The following is a 22,286-nucleotide window of genomic DNA, read 5'->3' on the forward strand; positions in this document are numbered from 1 at the left end:
TTCAAAAAATTGTTTTCGTCAAACATTACATTTGGCTTTCAAACTAGATTTCGGATAAATACCGATTTTAAATTTACAGATACTATTATTTACTTAAAACCATACTTTACTTAAAACCATACTTTTTGTATGTATATTTTACATGGAGATAGATATGTTTTAGGCCTTACTGTGGAATATTATTGCTAAAAGAACAATGTTTATCCATGAAAATATGCAGGGTAAATAACAGTATTTTTGTCTATGTTATGTTTTAAAGGTTACATACTGTGGCTTTGACTAAATTCTAGTTTTGATTACTGTATAACTAACTTTCCATGTCTAATATTGGTTATATGCTTGTCACCATCAGTGTACTGTGTGAGTAAGGGGCAGGGCTTTGGGAACCTCGTGGAGTTTGTAAAATGCAAAGTAAATACACTTTCTTCATAATTTCTTTGAAGATTTTTATTTATTGTTTTCTTTTTCGTAACATTCTCAATATAAAATTAAAATACATGAAAATGCATGCAATAATGCAGCAATACAAAATATAGTTTGTAATTGTTCCTTTGGCAAACATGTCCTAACTACCGTTCATCTTTGCTCTGTTTATCTTAACCCCACCACCTTCTAGCCTAGAATAATATATTTTACTTTCTATTTCCGTGTACATAAACAAATGTGTATTGTGTCTTATTTGACAAGTCACTATTTTTGTAAATTATTCACATTTATGTTTTGCTCTTTTATGATTGCAATGTAAACGCTACTGTATCCATGTCATTGTGGATCAAGAAAGTTTGTCTGAGTCTAACTCAAATAATAATATAATGAATGATTGTTATGTCAATATCTTGTGTATGTGTTGTGCTGATGTGCAAATGCATTAAGTCAGTGAAACTGCTATGACAAATAGAGTCTGTTCTATTGTGTAAGTCTATACAACATACCTTAACAGATTGGATTCATATTTACATTGTTCTTACACATCACAGCAGGCCTGTAACGTAGTATATTTTTAAAAAAAATATGATGGATATATAAAATCTATACCACATGATGCACTTCCACACTCAGATTCAAGATGCAAGCACCAGGAGACATGTGGCGGGATTGGTATGGTACTATAAAAGGTACTACACTTGGAAATATACAAAAAATAAATAAAACAAGTTCAGATAATTTACACAAGTATACCTGCAAAGGTAATAAGTAGCAAATAGTGCATAGTTACAAGTACTACACAAATCTATGTCGAGGGCAGTAGTAGCTTCAGTGGTGGTGTGGACAATGTTGGGTCATAGTCATGTGACCTCGTTGAAGGATGCTGGAGACTGCAGGGAACAGGAAAACATAGTTTAGAAGAGCCAAAGTCAAGCATATAAAGATATCATTTTATTGGTTTCAGTCAGTTTCAGTGAGCATCAACCCTCACACACACATATACACACACCACTTTCATAGGCAAGTTGGGTTAAGTGCCTTGACTAAGGACACAACAACACAGAACTCGGTCAGGGCAGGAATCGATCATCTGACTTTGGGGATCCCCTGATGGGTTGGGGGACTATTGTTCAAACCACTGAGTCACTGTGGCCCCATATAATAATGATAGTTCGTGGCTTTCCATTTTGAATATTTCTTTCACAAACAGTGGATCTCCTACTGAGTTATACAGAGGCACCTGCCCTCCATTTGGAATTATGACATAATCAAACTCTGGAATGTAAAAACGTGAACACAGTCTATTCAACAGCCCGCCGTTAATGACGTTGACTCACCTGTGCCATGATGTACTTGTCCTCATCATCGTCGATGTGGTTGATGTGAGGGACATGCTCCTCAGTGTGGATGGTGTTGTCTGAGGTACTCCTGATCATTTCCTCTGGGTCGTCTCTGAATAGGTGCACCACGAACACCACCTGACCACCACAAAGACTAGTTACTATCACATTCACCCCCTGACCACCACAAAAGTATATTATTATCACATAGCACCAAACACAAACAAGCCCCCTGCGGTTCATCTGCTGACCCACTTTTCAGCCAAAGACACTGGACATTTCAGAGCCACTCATGACATGACTCTGAGTGTGTCCTACAGCGCTTTGCCCCATTTAAACTCACACACAATAGTGGAATTATAAATAGAAAATCGAAAAATAAAAATCTGGCAAGAAATTTAAAAACAGGCAATCGCTGAGCATTTTAAGCACTATTCATTTACTTCACACTCGCTAAGCTACTATTTTTTTTTTTTATTATTTGTCTTGGGCAAATAGACATCTTTTCTCTTGCATAGCCTAGGCAGCCACAATCAATGTCAATCAACATGATACAAGAGACAAGGAAAAATAAACAAAAACAGACAGCAAAACACACACCAAAAAAAAAGAGTATCTCCGATTGCCCAAAAAGGAGTGGGAAGAAGAAAACTTATTTAATCCCACCCCCTCTGCTATTATTTCTTAATTTTAGCATACTTTACTTCCTTTTCATGATTGTATTACATGATTACATTGGGGACTATGAGTTAAACTCATGCAACTTAAGTGTTACATCATATTGGATAAGGTGCCAACAATGGTAAGGAAAGTTATTAATACCAACAATGGTAACGGACAGTAAATACCAACAATGGTAATGAACAGCGATACAGCAATAGTAATGGACAATAAATACGACAATAGTAATGGACAGCAAAATACAACAATGGTAATGGACAACAATACCAACAATGGTAATGGACAACAAATACCAACAATGGTAAAGAAATGGCAGATACAAAGCCAGCATTACAAGATTACTGAAATTATATTAAGACTCTTCCTCTAGATACTGCGACCAGATCATACTTTTATATCGATGCTTGAACGTACTGATACTATGGCATTGCTTGATGTGTATATCCAGACTGTTCCAAAGTTTAACACCACATACCGATACACAGAAACTTTTTCGAGTAGTTCTAACTTTAGGCAATTTGAATTTCTCATATTCTCTAAGATTGTATGTTCTCTCTTTGGCTGTAAACAAAACTTGCAGCTTACTCGGTAACACGTTTATGGAAGCTTTAAATAGTATAGTTAATGTAACATATTTTACAAGATCAGGAATTTTTAGGAGCTTTGAATATATGAATAAAGCATGTGTGTGCTCCAAGTATCCGACTTTATGGATGATTCGCAAAGCACGTTTCTGTAATACAACTAGTGGATTAAGTGTAGATTGGTAAGTATTCCCCCACACTTCAACACAATAAGTGAGGTATGGGAGTACTAAGGAACAGTATAAAGTACGTAGGGCATTTTGATCAAGGTAGTTTTTTGCTTTATTTATTATTGCGAGGCTTTTTGAGATTTTGCTTTTTATTTGTCTAATATGGACTTTCCATGATAATTTATTGTCTATTATAACACCCAAAAATTTTATCTCATTTACACTTTCAATTTGAACATCATCAATCAGAATTGGTAGCTCTGTATTAATTTTTGAATTTCCAAAAAGCATAACTTTTGTCTTCTTTAAATTAAGCGATAATTTGTTGCAATCCATCCACTTTTTTATTTTATCAAGTTCCTTGTTTACAGTACAAATGAGTTCATTGTAATTTGGACTACTGTAAAATATGTTAGTGTCATCCGCAAATAAAATAAGTTTTAATGACGGGGATACATTAAAGATATCATTTATGTATATATTAAACAGTTTTGGCCCCAAAACGGAGCCCTGGGGAACTCCACAAGCAATACCAAGCATATCAGAAGTGTGCACTCCCATCTGTACAAATTGTTCTCTCTTTGTGAGATACGTTCGTAACCAGTTACCGGCTAGTCCTCTGATCCCATATCGTTCAAGCTTTTTTAGTAAAATATCATGATTGATGGTATCGAAAGCTTTTTTCAGGTCTATGAAGATACCAATAGCATATTGTTTTTGGTCCAATGCATTTGTGATTTCCTCTGTTGCATCAATGATTGCCATTGAAGTTGTTCTTTTTGCTCTAAACCCGTATTGTCTCTCGTTGATAATTTGATGCTTATCTAAAAATGTTTCGAGACGTGAATTAAACAGTTTTTCAAGAATTTTTGAAAACTGTGGTAGTAAAGAGATTGGTCTGTAATTCGTAAAGCAGTGTTTGTTGTCACTTTTGAATATTGGAATTACTTTTGCGGTTTTCATTTTTTGGGGGAACTGACCTGACTGAAATGATAAGTTGCAGATATGCGTCAGAGGTTTTGCTATGTTGTCTATTACCTTTTTTATTAAAGCCATATCAATATCATGACAATCTCTGGATGTCTTACCTTTACACTTGAGAACAATGCTTGTCACCTCCTGAACATTTGTTGCAGATAAAAACATAGAATGTGGATTTTGATCAATACTTATCCTACACTGACAAGCTTTATTATCATGAATTTTTGCAGCCAGCTGTGAACCCACGTTAATAAAGAAATAATTAAAGCTATTGGTTACATCACTCATGTTATGAATTTCACCATTTGTATTGTTAAAGTAATCCGGATATACAGACTTTCTAGCTTCTTGTTTAATTAGACTATTCAATGTCTTCCACATTCCTTTCATATTACTTCTATTTTCATATAACTGTTTTCTATAATATAACTTCTTACTCGTTCTAATTATGTCTGTTAATTTGTTTTTATATTTCTTATATCTCTCTTCATCTTCTTTTGTTTTAGAATTGACAAATTTCCTATACAAATTATTTTTCTTTTTACAAGCATTCATTATTCCTTTTGTCAACCAAGGGTTGTCTGCGTTTTTGCTTTTTGTTTTAAATTCCTTAACAGGACAATGTTTCTTATACAAAACCATGAATATATCCAAAAAAGTAGTATATGCTTTATCAACATCTGTTTCATTGAAGACTGATCTCCAATCTTGGAGCAATAAACTATTATTCAATTCATTTGTTGCTTCTTCAGTTATAATTCTTTTACAGACTAATTTACTCTCACGTCTCATTTTTTTTATATCATAATCGTAAACAGCAAAAACAGGTAAATGGTCAGTAATATCACAGATAAAGATGCCACTGGTTATTTGATTATCCATGACATTTGTAAAGATATTATCAATGACTGTAGCACTGTGCGAAGTTATTCTGCTTGGTCTAGTTATTGTTGGGTAGAGGGACATGGAGAACATAGTATTTGTGAAGTCCTCTATACTTTTCTGTCTGGTTGGATTTAATAAGTCTATGTTGTAATCGCCACAGATGAATAATGTTTTTTGATTGGCAGTGGAAAAAAGTTTCTCTATCCATTCATTAAAAATGTCAATATTTGAGCCGGGTGCTCGATAAACAACGCTCACCAGAATGTTTTTCTTTTTTCCATTTAGCAGTTCAACAGTTAAGCATTCCATGATTCCATCTAATGCAAGTGTCATGTTGGTTAATTCCACATATCTGAGTGAGTTATGAATATAGAGAGCAACCCCACCCCCAGTTTTATTTTCCCTATTTTTGTACACAAGTTTGTACTCTTCAAGATCAAAGTCTATGCCTTTATCAATATTGAACCATGTTTCAGTTATTGCTATAATACTAAAGGGATAATTAAAATGTTGCAAATATTCTCTGATAGAGGGAAAATTTGCATACATACTTCTGCTGTTAACATGTATGATTGATAATTTGCCCTCTATTTCCACATTGTTTTCAAACTGTTCTTGATCAATATAACTACATTTATTAAACACAGAAGAGAGAAAATGTGCATCTGGGTCTATATCTGCAGCTGGATCAATTGTGTCTTCTTCATTTACAAAAGTGTCCAGATCCAATTGAAGGAGTTCTTGCGATGTGTCCATGCCATTGCTTTCAGTTACAACTGAGTGTGAAAATCTACTTGGTGTAGTGAGCATGGGATGTGTAGTGAGTTACCTTGCGTTCATGTCAGTATTTATCAAGTTCTTCTTTACTCCTCACCATTAAGACTTTTGCTTCCTCCGGAGTCCCATTAAGTTTAATAAAGATCTTGCAGTTCCTTACCCAAGTGTGTTGTATTTTGTGCTCTCTTCTTAGCAGTCGTGCCTTCTTGGCAATTTCAGCATTTCTCCTCGTCAGGTGGTCGTTCATGAAGACGTTCGTTCCTTTTAATTTCCGTCCTTGTTTCAGAAGGGCGAGCTTGTTTTTTCTAGCTCAGTCTACTATTGTAGACTGACCAAAGTGAGGCTGCCAATCTGTGCCATCGGCCCCTCAGACCACCACCAACACTAACACACCACTTTCATACAAGGCAAAGTGGGTGAAGTGTCTTGCCCACTGGCACCCCACTGGTATTTCCAGTGGTCTCTCATCCAAGTACTAACCAGACCTGCTTAGCTTCTGAGATCTGACAAGATGATGCTCTGACGAGCTAGTATGGCTTAGATATATCAGTTGGCCAATACATTGGGCTGATATTTGCATTTTTTAGCATATCGGCTTTTGTTTGTGCTAAAAAGGCACTGCACACAATGATGATGATTTGAAGTGAAACAGGGCTATCAAGTCCCAAATATCATTGACATTGTTATAATTTTTTTATATTATTTTTATTGTATTATTGTGCATTGCAGTGCACAGTACACACAGTTGTGAGTTGATCGTAATTTCACATCATATTTTAGGGAAATTATCAAAACCTGACCCACCAAAAATTTGGCAGAGTTTTTCGGTCATTGCTTTGGATTCTAAAAGAATTGGTTTTGACATACAATGAAATATGATGGCAATAAACTACATTTAGCCACATGAGCCCTGACAAATCATCAGTAACAATACACATTCATGTCACATGACATGTTTTGCCCATGGACACACAAGTATTGGGATTGAACTGCCAACCTCAGGGTAAGTGTGCAAACATCTCTACCAACTATTGCCATGTTCCCATCGGACAGAAGTGTGAGCCCTCACCAGGAAGGCAGCGATGGCACCTCCTACAGCCTGTCCGGTGATCACGTCGCTCCAGTGGTTACGATACTCGGCCACCCTGTTGAAGCCAGTGAGCAGGGCCAGAGTGAGCAGAGAGAGGCAGAACAGGGGAGCAGAGAGGCGGCCTGCTCGGGTGCTCACACATGACATCACGTACACCTGTAAGAGAATACACAATCAGTTACAATCAGGCCTGGTGAACATCAAGGAAATTTAATCTATAATTTTATTTAAGCTCAACATACACAAGTTAAATAGTCTGATTAGGTCCTTGCCTCAAGTGAAGGAGTGCAAGTATCTCCAGGTCTTGTTGACGAGTGAGAGAAGGATGGAGTATGAGATTGACAGGCGGATCAGTGCAGCATCTGCAGTGATGCAGTTGCTGTATCGGTCTGTTGTGGTGAAGAAGGAGCTGAGTCAAAAGGCCAATCTCTCAATTTACCGTTCAATCTATGTTCCTAACCTCACCTATGGTCATGAGCTTTGGGTAATGACCGAAAGGATAAGATCACAGATAAAAGATGAGAAAAGAGTTTCCTCCAGAGGGTTGTTGGGCCCTCTCTTAAAGATAGGGTGAGGAGCTCAGCCACACAAGAGGAGCTTGGAGTAGAGCTGCAGCTCCTCGACATCGAGAGGAGCAAGCTGAGGTGGCTCGAGCATCTGTTCAGGATGCCCCCTGGACGCCTCCCTAGTGCCCCAGCACACGCTGGAGGGACTATGTTGGCTGGCCTGGGAACGCCTTGGGGTCCCACTGGAAGAGTTGGAGGACGTGTCTGGGATAAGGGAAGTCTGGGAGTTCCTGCTTAGACTGCTGCCCCCGTGACCAGGCCCCGGAGAAGCAGAGGAAAATGGATGGATGGGTTTATTTGGTCTTCTGATGTGATTATATTTTAGATTCTTAGCCACACACCTCTTATTATTTTATACTGTGACAGTTTGGGCTGCACTTCTGAGGAATATAGGTCATAGGCACAGAAAGCAACAAGTACGATCGTTGGATCAGGAAGGCTATCGAGATCCAGAAACTCACCCACCAGACTAAATTGTAAATTGGAATGAAGGGGCGTACTGACTCACAACTGAGATACAGTTCTGAAGAAGTCAGACTGCAGATGGCACTGTCATCCTACTGCTCCAAGCAGGAAGACAGCACCAAAATCTGTTAAAATCTGCTGCAACACATCACAGCATTAGCATGTGACACTTCTAAGGAAGGTGGCACAGTGTAGCCAAACCTGCAAGGTATGGAATAAATCTGGTTTGAGGTCACTGTAATGTCCCCAAGAAGCATAAAAACCCAACGTGTGTGTGTGAATGGATTTAACCAAACAAAACTCCACATATGATTTTGACAATAACATTAGGGGCTCAGAAAAGGTGATTTTACAGGATACATGCACTTTAATATAACTCACAGTCAGGTAGAGTGCGGTGTAGAGGCTCAGCGCCGCCTCTTTGCAGGGGAAGGACTTCCGCGCTCTCGTCACATCAGGGGTGGGTCCAGTGCAGGCTTCTGATTGGCTGATGAACAAGGGCGTGTCCTGACAGCTCAGAGCCGTGTAGTTGGGCTGACACACCGACAGGAAGTGAGGGGTGAGACTTCCTGTCACCAGCTGTCCCGCGTTTACAAAGATGTCCGTAGAGAAGAGGCCAAACGCATATACACCTACAGGACAAAATGCGTGTGAGTGAACAAGGATTTTGTCAAAAATAAGGAAAGAAAGAGTAAAATAAGACTAAAAACAACAGCTCTATATTATGCTGAATCAATACTATGATAGGTAACTAACTCATTTTGTCTTTTTTGGCAAGCATTGCTGTTAGATTTGCAATGTGCTTTCAAAATGGAATTCTATTCATAATTCACAACCATGAGTTTTGCCAAAAAGACTGAAATAGGCCTATGAACCAACAAACATAAGAATCACATGTATTTCAGAACTTGTTTGTACAGACACAGAGTTAGTGTTTTTAGGCGTAAGACAGGATTGTTTTGTTTGCTTTTTTGGAGGAAATCATGGTACTAAAAAAAATGCGTCCATTCAAATTGCAATTTCAGTTCAATTGCGATTCCCAAGTCATAGTGCTTGTCAAGACGTTCATTCACTGTCAATGGAGAGCTCCTTCTGTGGCCACGCCTGTCTTGGGGCATAATTAATTAATTAGTTAATCACTGGATTTATAGAGCAACAACATCAAGCTAAAACAACTAATCTTCTGGTTAGTACATAGATCTGCCTATTGTAGTATATGCTGTACATAATCTTATATAGCTTACCTACTTGTAATTATTTTGGCATAGATATCTCTGAGCATAATTTTTCCGTACAAAATGGGTGTAAGACATTGAAAGCTGGTGATAAAACTGAAAAGAAAATCTGCTATAACAGGCCTCCTTAAAGTGCCAGATTAGATTACTCATTTGACTAAAACACAGTTAAGATCATTATATTAACAATTTTGCTATAAAATTCACTCCTTTATTCCCAGTTTTGTCATTATTTGGGATCAAAATTTTACTATCGGACTGGAAATTATGACACCAGGCTAAGGAATTCCATATCATGCTGTACACTCTTCCAAAACCCAGAAACAAAATGATAAGAAAACCTTTATTTTGTTGAAATCATGTATAAAGTCTCAGAAAAAATGCATTTCTTGTGTAAATTGTGCCAGACTCTTGGATGCAATTCTCCCCAGTCACTTTTTCAAATATTTTTAAAAATGTTTCTTTGCAAATTGCTTCTTGATTGTTATTATCCTACCAAATGAAAATAATCAAAGCCTGTTATACGTACATTAATGATACTTAGGACAGTTTTGGTGCATTACCGATGAAGCGGAAGGTCCGGCGCACCATGGGGTTGACATAGCAGCAGTCTCCCACCATCACCACCTTGTCCTGGTCGTACAAGTGAGCCGAGTTATGAAGCAGGAACAGGACCAGCTCCACACCAGAAATCTGCAACAGTTACAGGAACTAAACTGTTTTGGCCAACTGATGTATAGAACCACACAACCAAACACACACTTTCTATAATACAATACTACTGCCGCACTGTCTGAACTTAAAGTGCATGTGATACGGATATGAGTGAAACTGTGTATTGTGTGTATTTATGACAGATGCTTGAGGCACACAAATGCAATATAATGTCCCAATAATTCACTCAACAGTAACATCATATTGATAACCAGTCTTCATTATCAAGAGTCTTGATTCTAGGACACATACATTTCAGTACCAATGGGTATTCTGAGCACAGACCCTGATTGGCTGCAAGTGCTGAGGTAGTGACAATTCAGATCAGAGAGACTCTTTTCTACACCAATTCCTCCTCCCTTTCCTCCCCACTTACACTAAACTTTCAGTGAGTGTCCTTTGCAGCTGAGCGGAGGTTCCTTCACTAGAGCGCTCGGAGCTGTGGCTTTGGAAAACGCTCCCCTCGCTCGTGTGGGAGTCACGCCTCTTTACCGTGAAAACACAGTCCACAAATGTTGCCAAACTCAAAGTTTCATATTAAATTCACCATTTTAATACCACAGGGGAACTTGAGCAGTGGTTGCTTTGTTAATGCATATCATTCTGTGCAGAATACACACATGACTGCATGTGTCTGTAACATGGGTAAAACTTGTTATTTATGAAAGTAAGGTGTTTTCCTTGCACAATAATGACACATTTTGTCTCAGAAGGATTTTTTCTTTCATTTACAGTCTCCATGTGGCACAAGTGAATGATGTTTACTCTCTCAGTAACCATGCGTCTTGCTCGCCTGCCTGGCTGCTCTCTTGTGTTATCCACCTGTTAAGCAGCTCATGGATTTATTCAATCATTTGTTTCACTATCACAGAGAAACGGGATGATAAATGGGTGCTTAATAAGAGGCTAGTACAAAACAATATGAGTAAAACATTCATCTCGCAATAAGGAGTTTTCCCTCACCAATAAAAAGCCTATCCGATCTCAGCGTTGTTTTTGAAAAAAAATATTAAACTAAACGCCTATCGTGCATTTTGTACGTCAGACTGCGCTCCGCTTCACCTTAATGTGAAGGAGCTGATAAGCCACTTCTCCTCACTGTTCATCCATTTGGAACAGCACTTACTGTGTGCAAAATGAGGATTAGTGCATAGGAAAAGGAAGGAGGAAATACTTTGTAACAGGGCCAGAGAGTTCTTTTAGGTTTAAACCAACTGCATTTCAGCACTGAAACTGGCAACCCGAATGAGAGACTCATATGATCCTGCTTTCTGATCAGATAAGTTGTCCATCATGTCCAACGTTTTTATAACTAGGACTAAATCAGCATTACAGTTGTTACCAGTAAAAGGTGAGGCCCCTACCTCACCTGTGCTCTCTGGATCTTCTTCTATTAGACTGAACATACATACATAGCATCAAAATGGAGATACTGTATGTGAAAATAAAGCCAGGGTGGGTCAGCCAGTCTAATTACAAATGGTAGCTAACTACAATATAAGTATTGAGTAAGTAAGTATTGACTCACCAGCACCACGGGCAGCCCCCACACCACCGAGTAGAGGACGACAGGCTGCACCCGGCTGCTTTGCTCCGGTCCCGGGTCGGGCTTACTCAGGGCTGGGTCTTTGCATTGAAAGCCCTGAAGCACCGGTCTGAACGTGTCTGTGAACTCACAGTAGTACACCAGCATCAGCGTGGCCACGAGAATCACCACCTGGAAGTACAACATGCTCCAAAATCACTCTAAACATTAAAAAAAAAAAAAATTAAATCTATTTTCGCCACAGTCTTGGTCTCTGCTGAGTGCTGTGCCGATGCTGCGTTCACGTCTGGCTGAACAATCTCCAAAGGGCCACTCTGCATCTCACCAGTGTGGGCAAAAGAGCAGGACAGTTTATATTTAGGCACGGGCTGTCAACACACATCAGTGCACAATGTCTACAACTTATATATGAGATCCAGGATTAAAGCGGCCATTATGTAACAGTACAAGGCACTTCAGGGGAAGACGAGTTGACAACAGAAAAGTCGTGCTCTCGAAGAACTGCACATTGTTGTAAGGATGTGTGAGCCTGGGTCCTGGTTTAGTCCTGTCCAGCTCAACACTCTGTTACGTTAATTCCTCATCAAAAATATACCTGGAGTTGTGTTTTGTTTCAGTTTCATCAACACATAAACCCTGTATATTTGGTTCTTCTCTCAAACAGAGAAAAGAACCTTGTGATGTGGTGATACAGGAAGTGCTCCACTGTGTTTTTAAACTCCATACACCTTCACTAGAATCATTTTAATAATTTCAGCCCTGGAATTACCTATCTCTACTGAACTAAAGGTAAAAGGTAGCTGTTAAATAAAGACTACAACTTCGTGACATCACAGGGTGGAACAGAGCATTTTGAGCTTTGGAGATGAGGACAAATAATAAATGGTTACTCAAACATGTGTGAATGAAACAAAATACAACTCCACTTTTGTTTTTGATGAGATAACAACATTCCAACATTGCTAAAAGCTCACAAGAGTCAATTTTGTGTAATATAGGACCGTAAAACGTAAGCTGCCATGTTTGCTTTAACACAAACGGACCATGTTTCTCTGATTGGTTAATCCACCTGTCAATCACGCTCTCTGGAATAGGGGAGACAAGATACGGTTCCAGAAATGTTCATCGCCGTAAAGGTTTGTCAAAGTATGTGGCTCTGGCTGGACAGGTAAACTATATCCACCCACAGCTCCAGTTCATCAAGAATATCACATATGCTTTTTTCAACAATACAACCACTATGAAGAGGTGGGGCCCATCAGTTCTGTAGTTTTGAATAGTGAACCTGTTCCTATTATTCAGCTCCTCAGCGCTTTATTTATTTTTAAAGAGGTAGTATTGTGCAAAATTTACTTTTTGAAAGTTTCTACCACATTATAACGTTCCCTCATCTAAAACATGCCTGATGAGGTTTTATGTCATCTATGCATTTTTGAGTATTTAGCGATCTTTCTCAGGCCCATTGTGAACCCTTCTTATGGTTAGCTGTACGATCCTATCCAAAGCACAACCCACTAGCCTGTGCCACCCATGGTACTGCACGGCCATTTTTCATAAATATATATATTTAATCATTTATTTATTTTTTCTAGCTCATCTTCAAGAACAGTGCTCCACTCCTCCAGCAGAGGGCACTGTTGCTTTGCCTTTGGCAGCTCCAGCTCAAGTGCACTATTTTGTGGTAAAGGATTCTCTTCTCTGACCCTTCACAAAAGCTTTCACTCAGACCTGAAGCACTTCAAATGTTCTCAGTGTGAAATTGTTCAAATGTACCAAAGGGCCTGATGCAGCCTGAGACGCTATCACATGATGCACATCGGGTAGAACAATTTCACCTGTGACCACTGTGGCGTGATGTTCACCAGTGCAGCAGACCCCAGGTACCACCTGAGCATCTAACTGGGAGTGAGGCTCATCAAGTGCAAGCTCTTCAGACCCAAAGGCACACTGAACAGGCAGGTGTTGAATCATCACAGCGGACTTACACATGGGGAACACACACACACACAAGTGTAGGAAAACCTTTAGACTGGTGCGTAACATGGAAACACAAACTCGACTAAAGAGCCGCTTTGGTGTGACCAGTGTGGGAAGCTCCACTACCACATCCACATCAGGCACATGCTCTACGACTGTGAGCAACAAACCGCAACAAACCTCAGGCTGCACATCAACATCAAGTATCGAAACACAACTTCAGAGTCTGAGCAAAGCATGGCTCTAACACAGTTCAGGCTGAAAACACTGGAGATATGACTTCATAGGGTACAAGTGTAAGATTGGACTACTCATTTCACTAAAGCAGGCCTATTCAACCACATTTTTCCCCGAGAGCCAGATTCCGAGGGCTGTGACCACTGGGCTGAATAGGTGCTCGATGTGCCACCACAGGACCAGGTCTGAACCAGCACTAACCAAGAATTAAACAAGGACTAAAACAGGACTAAGCCAGGACTAAACTAGCCCTAACTCAGAAAGCAAGCAAGAGAAAATATCTGGCTCTCAAGCCACAAGTTGAAAAGGCACTTTAAGATTCAACTGAACCAAGGCTAAATTAAAACCATTACATAATTGAGAAGGCCTGGAAGTTAAAAGCATCAGTGGTGCCCATGGTCATCAGAGCACTCGGGGCAGTGCCCCCCAAACCAGCAGATCTCAGAAAAAACACCAGACATCAGAAAAGTACAGTACTAGGAACAGCAAAGATACTGCAGAGAAGCCTCAAGCTCCTAGGGCTCTGGCAGAGGACCCGAGTGTGTAAAAAGAGGGGATGAGACCACCCGCAGAGGGCAAGGATGAAATTATTTTATATAAATATTATATAGAATTTGAAATATTTTTAATGGTCACATGCACATACATTTAGTTTATGTTAAATTAATTTGTAAATTAAAAAGTTTTAAGATTGTCTGAAGACTCACAAAAAAACCCCCATTAAAATGGATTTAAACAACACATTTTCAGGAGCCCGTTTTATGTTTCACTATGAGCATTCATGGTCAAGTTTAGGTGAATTTCAACAAAAAAGGTGAAAGTGACTAAATGAAAAACTGTTGGCTTCTGCTAGCTAGCTTGTGACGGTAATTTTATGTGTGAGACTTGTTTAACAGCACAAATCAGCTCACCTGTTATAGTTCCAACTAGGTCATATCTTTTCTGGTCAGACTGTGTTAAAATAAAGCTCACAAAGTAACAGACAGAGCAGTGCCTACAGTTAGCATCACTCCTCCAGGGAATGTTGATGACATCAGCTGCATAATATCAATTTCAATGCTATCAGCTATATCTCCTCTAATTTCAACATTCATTTAGAGATAATCACCCATATACATTTTCTGTATTTGTAAAAAATAAAAAACAGATTCAGCAGCATTGCATAGTAACTTTGGTACAAATGAAAAAAAAAATCCTGTACTATCCATACATTATGTGAAGAGATCCAGACAGTGATTGAGCTCTGTAGTGGAACCGTCACTATCGTTGTGGCAACTGTCTCTACTTTTGTCCAGGTTACAGTCACTGGTATCTTTCCCGTCGCCATGGTAACTGTGGTTTTGCTGTTGTTTCCGTCTGCGCCTGTAAACCTTCTGTTTTGAGTTCTCCTCAGGTTTGTCCCCGTTTAGACTCTGAGGTGGCTGTGCACTGAGGCATTCTGGGACATGTAGTCTGGGGATGTCTGCTGCTGCCAAAGCCTTCTGCAGGTTCTCAGTAAATCTAAAAAGGAAAAAAAAATCAAGATCTTAAAGGAGACATATTCTGCAAAATCAACTTTTATGAGCTTTAAATCATATTATATAATATATAATATAGAATTGTTTTTTTCATTTACTCCCTGAAAGTTGTATTTATAGTGATTCATGCATGTTTGAGTAATCTTTATTCTCATGATGCTTTTGCTCAGAAACCTGTTTTCCTCTATACCCCATACATGCCCACTGCTCTGTACTTGGCATTTCTGTACTTTGCAGAGCCAAATGAAGTACTAGGAGCCAATGCCCTGTCCCTTTACATGCCGCATGGCAGCTGAAAACATCATCTCAACAAAGTACTCCCATGGACAGCCGCAGATCGCACAAGGGAGCAGCAGATTTGTTTTCATTTGCACCAAAATGGCTATATCGCCGATTAAGAAAATTGGAAAACGAAGTACATACAGAGCTGTGGCCGTGTACCAGAGACAGTGAAAATGGGGGTAGATCAGAGCAATGACGTCTTGAATGCAGGAAAATAAGTACGTATTACACAACGAGGAGCTGTGTGTTATGCAGCTTTAACACACAACAAAGAGTCACAAACACCACGACGCACATAGTAAATGACATTAGTCCATCCATTATATTCAGTATAGATGAGCATTTGTTAATCCATTGCTATGGTGATGTCATGATGATGGCCAAAGAGCAGTGATATAAATGTGATTTAATGGTTGCTGGATTACTTGTGTATGATGCTAAATTAAGGCTAATGCTAGAATGTAGGGTTGGAAAGTGATGACGTTTAGGAACAGGCTTGTTTTTTTTAAGTTATGTTATGGGTTAAAGTTAGGGTTTAGTTTACGAACAGGATTATGTCAAGATGAGGAAAATGGTTAAAGTCAAGGTTAGGAAAATGCTCTGGGGTAGTTAAAATATTATCAACTGTAAAAAAATATAATTTGTCACCCTAGTCTTATCTCAACTTATACCATAAAATAAAACATAAAACAGTAACTTTTTAGTTCAGAGCTACAGGTGCTAACACAACCAGAGCTAAATGATCACATCCATCTCCTGACTTTCTAGCGCTAAACAAGAATTAACGCATGGCAGGGATTGGAATTCGATCGAGAACAGATCGAGATATAAAGATTACTCAAACATGCAGGAATCACATTAAATACAACTTGGAATGGGTGAATGAGAAGTGGAAACAACTATAACATGGTTAAAAGGTCTGAAAAGTTGATTTTGCATAATAGGTCTCATTTAAAAGGCTCTAAACCATATATTATGTGGTCACCCTCATGGAGCACCACCTCAGCCCCCCCTACAAAGAAGTACTAAATATTTCAATAAAAACATAATTTATACATAAAATTCACCTAAAATGGTCATATCTATTACACAACATTATATTTCCTCCTTCTAAAACGTACCTGTGAATGCGTCTCAGGTTCTCCTCCATCTTCTGGTTGCAGATTTGACATAGGAACTGAATGTAGTCAGGGGTGACCAGCAGAGTGCCCTGGTGGGTGAGTGGCACCTCCAGACCATGGGTGCTACGGATCGCCTGCAGTCACACAAAATTTAAACGTTTACTATTCAAACTTTGAAATATATAATATCATCTTCTTGCTAAGTATATTTAAAGGGCACATGATGAGTAAAAATGTTGCCTAGTTTTTTATTTAGGTGAAGTTTATAATTTTACTCTTTAGTTGGACATGTGGCATACGTAGAGGTAAGTCAACCTTTATGCTATTAATAGAAGGTTTAAATTGTCAGAAAATGTCTTCCGATTAATGTCTGCGTACAGTGGTGTATGAATGTGTATGTAAATGGATGAGGGATTCCAGGATGTAAAGTGCTTTGAGTGCCTTGAAGGTGGAAAAAATTATATAATGTGATCCATAAAAATGTGACCTGTGAACCTTTACCATTTACCATTCCTCATGCATAAATTGTCCCAGTATTTTGGACTGAATACTCCGTGCTGTTGACATAGATAGAGGGATTTTTGTTTTAGAACTCACTGGTACTTCCTGTATTTTTGTACTTCTCAACTTTTTAGCACACTTAACTGATGTAAAATTATGATAAATAGCACAGGTACTATCCCACCAAAACCAAGTTAGAATTACAAAAACAAGAAAACCTCTGAAAGTCAAAATGTCAAAGGTGCATTATGTAAATTTTCTGGCCCATCACCTGCTTGTCTCCACTAAGATACCGGTATTATTGCTTTGACTGGAATCTCCCACAGTATAAATGTCTCCATCTCCATGGAGACAAGTGGGTAGTGTTTGAGCAGTAAAAACAGCTTTAATTGAATAAATGCAAGATAACGCAAGTACTGGACCCACCATTAGAAAAGTTACATAGTGCACCTTTAAATAAATGAATACTGATATCTCCAGTATGTAAATTGAGTTGGTAAGTTTCAAACATACCGATATGATTTTGCCTGTTTTTCCTACTGTGAGGCCAGAGTTCCTGAAGCCGGAGTTTATGGCCACAGAATGCTGCAAAGAGACAACTTTCATCAACAATCATCACCAGTAATTAATTTACAATTAACTAAATATTACTCTTTAGGTTAAAGAAGACAGACATTACTATTTGTGACCATAGCAAAAGCAGGAAATACATTTTTTAGAAAGCAGGAGGACCATATGTCATTATCCTATTTGGCACCTTTTTAATTTAATTTGTTAAACTATTTTAAACATGTTATCATATGTTCTGTCGCTATAGTCACACATACGTCTCATCTTAAATGTATTCATATACAGAAACAAAAATCATTTATTACTATAACTCAGGTTTGTCAAGTCATTGCGTACAATTCTGTATCATGTTTTTGTATATTGCACAGAATCATACTGGTAACCATAAAGAGGGATCAAGCAAGTATTTATCAGTAAAATAGTTTATATTACAAGATTCAATTTGATCACACAAATCCCCACAATTTGATTTGTCCAAACTACAGTTACTATAGCAAAGTATCTGGACCGGGTAAGGTTCCAAATTGGGCAATGACACCATACGAACCAGAAGCTGAGCATCATACAGTCTGCGACACTGCACATGGAGCACGAACGGTTCAAACTTCAACACGGCATCTCCACTGGACCGGTCAACAGCCTCTGTCTGCACAAAGACAGTGTTAATTTAACATACAGATAGAATATATATATATACAGCAGAATTCACTGTTCATCTGTCAGACTGCAGATTTGTTGACCTGATTTATGGTTAATATCTTATCTTTGAAATTACTGGCCCTATCCACATGACACAAAAGATAGCACAAAGTTCAATGTTTTCTGTCTTCTCTGTATAAATGACCAAAGTGAAGAGCTGGTGGTCATTATTTAACCCCAAAGATGTTATTTTCAGTTAAAAGTACTTTGATTAATACATTAAGTTTGTGAACTCAATCACTAACAATTATGAATAAGGTTCAACATTTGTGGATCATAAGTTTCTTTCAAAAACAGTGAATCTCCCATAGCATTATATAAGCTCCTGTCCTCCATCTGAAATTATGACATGATCAAATTCTTGACCGTAAACACAGCCTATTGTAATGGTGTTGTTTATCTGTACCAGCTGCTCTGTGGTACACTTCTGGTGGGAGACGAACAGCCACTGACAGTTCTGTTTCTGGACATCACTGCTCTCTGCGCTCTGGAAAGAACACAACAACATGGATTAGAGTGCTGGGTAGAAGTCAAACAAAGCTTCTGTCCACACACCTTATCTCCTTTAATCTGGTCAAACCAAACATAATATAAGCCCTATGCTGAAGACAAAACCCACAAATATGTCCAGAGAGGTAAACTTAACCTGTTGATGAGTACAAGTCATTAGGTTGAAACATGTCAACTTATTTTAGGCAGAAGTAAGGGTAAAAAGTAACAAATTATAAATACTTACATTACTAGATTTGTTTTGTAATTGAACTTATTTGAGTAGATAAGTACATGAGTACATTTTGTATAAAAGGCTGATTTAAAATGCTTGAAAATTGTGTTTAAAAATAACTTGTAACTAGTACTTTGTGTTGTGTACTTTCACTGAAGTACAAACTGTACTATAACTATTTTTTCTTTGAGTACAATTTTTCAGAAATCTTTCCAGCACATGGCAGTGGTAGGTAAACAAACATTACACTTGGGTAAAAGTACTGTACTTCAAAATAATACTCATATAGAGTACAAAGTAGTAAAGTAGTAAATTACCAAATTAAAATGTAAAACTATTGGTGAAACTATTAGACCAGCAGTACTAAGAGTAAATGTATGAGAAACTTTCTGGACGTAACATGTGATTCATAATTTAGTAAAAGTATTTTGTAGCGACATTAAAGGCACAGTATGTAACTTTCTGGAGGTGGTACGTGACTTGCATTAATCCATGGAAATAGAAAGTTAAAACCATACTTTGGAACATTCTCCATGGAGATAGTTATGTTTCATGCCATACTGTGGAAGATTAAAGTGAAAGGAAGGCCCAGTGAGAGTCAGGGTTGTGGAGATGCAAGCCTGATCATAAAAGCAAGAAAGCATGTGCAATAAACACAACTGAAGTGCAGCAGTAAATGTGTGGGGTCTGAAAACTACTCTAGTAAATGTAACTGAATCCTAACCACCTCTGCTTTTACTAGTAACAGGTAGATTAAATAAAAACTACACATTTCTTGTTTATATTTCCTCCGTACGTACCCCATCTATGAGGATGACCCGTCCGGAGCAGGAGGACGTGGTGAAGTACTGTTCTGTGCCGTTCAGGAGTCGCACCAGCCCGGCTATGTCCTCGTCCACCCCGCCCTTCTTACTCTGGTCCATCCTCTGCTCGTTCTGCCTCTTCCAGCGCTCAAACTCACGGTCTGTGCACGACATATTTTATCTACAATCAGGTTTTTAATCATAAATATTCTAAAAAAATAAGAAATCAAGCGGTTATTCCTCCAGGAAATACATGTAAACAAAACATTAGCTCAAGGCTACTAAGGCTGCACGTGGGTTTTCTCTTCACTGTTTTTCACAGTCAGTCAGTGAGCAGTGAGCATTACCGCCCTCTACTGGTGGCGCTCTGAATGCGCATGTGCAAATAATTAAAGATGGACTGTGACACTTTTCTGGTGGAATGTTTGCGCCTTGTTATTGTTTTGCCTATAATGTTTTATTCATGGGTTTCATCTTGTTATATGCAACATTTTGAGGACATTTTCCCATTAAAAAAATATAATACTTTGTTTTAAATGTCCTATGATCACTATGGCAACAGTCCTAGATTCTCATTATTCTGAAACCCATGGATAGTGTGTTTATCTTGCATTAGCCTATGTGTTTATTGCTCAAAGATTTACCCTGAAAACATGCATTCTTTCTGTGAGCAGGGTAGTGATGGGAAGGTTGAAATGTTGTGAATCTGCCTCATTTTGCCTAAGGACACAAAGGCAGTGTTTTGGCCCTGCTGCCCCACTGTGACACCTGGTATTCTGCGGTCTCCCATCCAAGTACTAACCAGGTCCAATCTTGCTTAGCTTCAGAGATCAGATGAGGGTGTGACAAGAAGGTTTGGCCAAAAACAAGGTTTGGCCAAAAGCAGGTTAATTAATTGCATACATTTTCTTTGTTTAATTTTTAGCTGATTCAGCAATGTTATTGATGACATTGGCCACTTTTAGGGGAAAAACAATCTTACAATTAAAGATGCACAATGTTTCTGGGATGGGGTCTGCTACCTGCTTGTCTTGATGTTACTGCTTTGATAATGTCATACAGAATCCACAGTATGGCATTCATTCAATTAGGAGTGCTTCAAATATCTTTAAAAACATACATTCTAAGCAAGCAGGGGTGCCTCTCCACACATCTGACCTGCCACTTGGTCTGGTAACATCAACAACTTTTCTTTATGGAGATAGGTACATTTTAATGCCATACTGTACAACATTCCAAGCAAAGCAATAGCATCTCCATGGAGACAAGCTTGTAGCAAACCCTCCACCAGAAAAGTTATATATAATCCTTTAAAGACGACATATTGTGTCTGCTATGTAGTTATTATCTTTGGAACCTGTGGACCATTATGTTATTATTATGTGGCAAAAGTGGGTGGGACAGAATGAGGTAAAAAATGTAAACAACTACCTCATCAACTGGCTAACTTTGGGAACTGCTACTTTATCATCTTTAGTATTTATTTATCTGTTTCCATCATCTGTCCATCCTGATATTCACTTTGTGAGGGTCACATTAGGTGAAAGTGTAACTGTGTACTACAGTACTACAGTCTGTACACGGATAATGTTCAGGCTTTTATCATCAGAGAGAGAGAAGATGGAGCAGTCCCCCGAAGCACTGTCCCAGAATCTAAAACAGAGGCATCCAAACAGAGAGAGAGTAAGAGAGAGAGAGGGAGGAGAGAGAGAGAGGGGGGGGGGGGCATAATGAGAGGGAGGAGAGAAAGGAAGGGAGAGAGATGGAGAAAGAGAGATGAGAGAGTGAGTGGGAGGAGAGAAAGAGGGAGGGAGGAGAGAGAGAAAGAGAGAGGGGGAAGCATAATGAGAGGGACGAGAGAAGGAAGGGAGAGAGATGGAGAAAGAGAGATGAGAGAGCAAGTGGGAGGAGAGAGATAAGGAGAGAGAGAGGGAGGGAGGAGGAAGAGAGAGGGAGGAGAATAATGAGAGGGACGAGAGAAGGAAGGGAGAGAGATGGAGGAGAGAGAGAAGGAGAGAGAGGGAGGGAGAAGAGAGAGAAAGAGAGAGGGGGAGAATAATGAGAGGGAGGAGAGAAGGAAGGGAGGGAGATGGAGAAACAGAGATGAGAGAGCAAGTGGGAGGAGAGAGGGAGGGAGGAGAGAGAGAAAGAGAGAGGAGAGAATCATGAGAAGAGGAGAGAAAGGAAGGGAGATGGAGAAAGAGAGAGAGAAAGAGAGAGGGAAAGAGAGGAGGGAGAATAGAGAGAGGGGAGAGAGAATAAAGAGAGGGAGGAGAGAAAGAAAGGGAGAGAGAGATGGAGAAAGAGAAAAAGAAAAAGAGACAAGAGTGAGTAGGAGATGAGAGAGAGGGAGAGAGAGAAAGGAGAATAGAGAGGGAGGGAGAGAAAGATAATG

General features: G+C 39.0%; 2 protein-coding genes across 2 annotated transcripts; both read right to left on the bottom strand.

The window, feature by feature from the left end:
• Positions 1-1,240: 1,240 nt before the first annotated feature.
• On the bottom strand, positions 1,241-11,649 carry LOC117384745 (phospholipid phosphatase-related protein type 5-like). Its single transcript, XM_033981897.2, has 6 exons — positions 11,443-11,649; positions 9,764-9,893; positions 8,347-8,597; positions 6,914-7,090; positions 1,764-1,904; positions 1,241-1,316 (listed from the first exon to the last, which is right to left on the bottom strand). The coding sequence occupies exons 1-6, from the start codon at positions 11,644-11,646 to the stop codon at positions 1,287-1,289; spliced, it is 933 nt and encodes a 310-aa protein (XP_033837788.2). The 5' UTR covers positions 11,647-11,649; the 3' UTR covers positions 1,241-1,286.
• A 2,820-nt stretch (positions 11,650-14,469) lies between these two features.
• tyw3 (tRNA-yW synthesizing protein 3 homolog (S. cerevisiae)) lies at positions 14,470-20,190 on the bottom strand. The gene is made up of 6 exons (XM_033982683.2): positions 19,889-20,190; positions 18,771-18,851; positions 18,213-18,311; positions 17,609-17,680; positions 16,595-16,728; positions 14,470-15,174 (listed from the first exon to the last, which is right to left on the bottom strand). Exons 1-6 carry the CDS (start codon positions 20,063-20,065, stop codon positions 14,886-14,888), a joined length of 852 nt encoding a protein of 283 aa, XP_033838574.1. The 5' UTR covers positions 20,066-20,190; the 3' UTR covers positions 14,470-14,885.
• Positions 20,191-22,286: the final 2,096 nt, after the last annotated feature.

Source organism: Periophthalmus magnuspinnatus, chromosome 17 (genome assembly GCF_009829125.3).
Source record: "Periophthalmus magnuspinnatus isolate fPerMag1 chromosome 17, fPerMag1.2.pri, whole genome shotgun sequence".
Taxonomy (NCBI): domain Eukaryota; kingdom Metazoa; phylum Chordata; class Actinopteri; order Gobiiformes; family Gobiidae; genus Periophthalmus; species Periophthalmus magnuspinnatus.

Excerpts from the sequence above, each read along its gene's own strand:
- LOC117384745 (XM_033981897.2), bottom strand. The coding sequence starts at position 11,646 with ATGTTGTACTTCCAGGTGGTGATTCTCGTGGCCACGCTGATGCTGGTG. Across the intron at positions 8,598-9,763 it reads CCGGACCTTCCGCTTCATCG|GTGTATATGCGTTTGGCCTC; the intron begins GTAATGCACCAA and ends TTTGTCCTGTAG. Across the intron at positions 1,317-1,763 it reads ACAAGTACATCATGGCACAG|TCTCCAGCATCCTTCAACGA; the intron begins GTGAGTCAACGT and ends TGTTCCCTGCAG.
- tyw3 (XM_033982683.2), bottom strand. The coding sequence starts at position 20,065 with ATGTCGTGCACAGACCGTGAGTTTGAGCGCTGGAAGAGGCAGAACGAG. Across the intron at positions 18,852-19,888 it reads GGGTCATCCTCATAGATGGG|AGCGCAGAGAGCAGTGATGT; the intron begins GTACGTACGGAG and ends TGTTCTTTCCAG. Across the intron at positions 16,729-17,608 it reads AAACAGGCAAAATCATATCG|GCGATCCGTAGCACCCATGG; the intron begins GTATGTTTGAAA and ends GTGTGACTGCAG.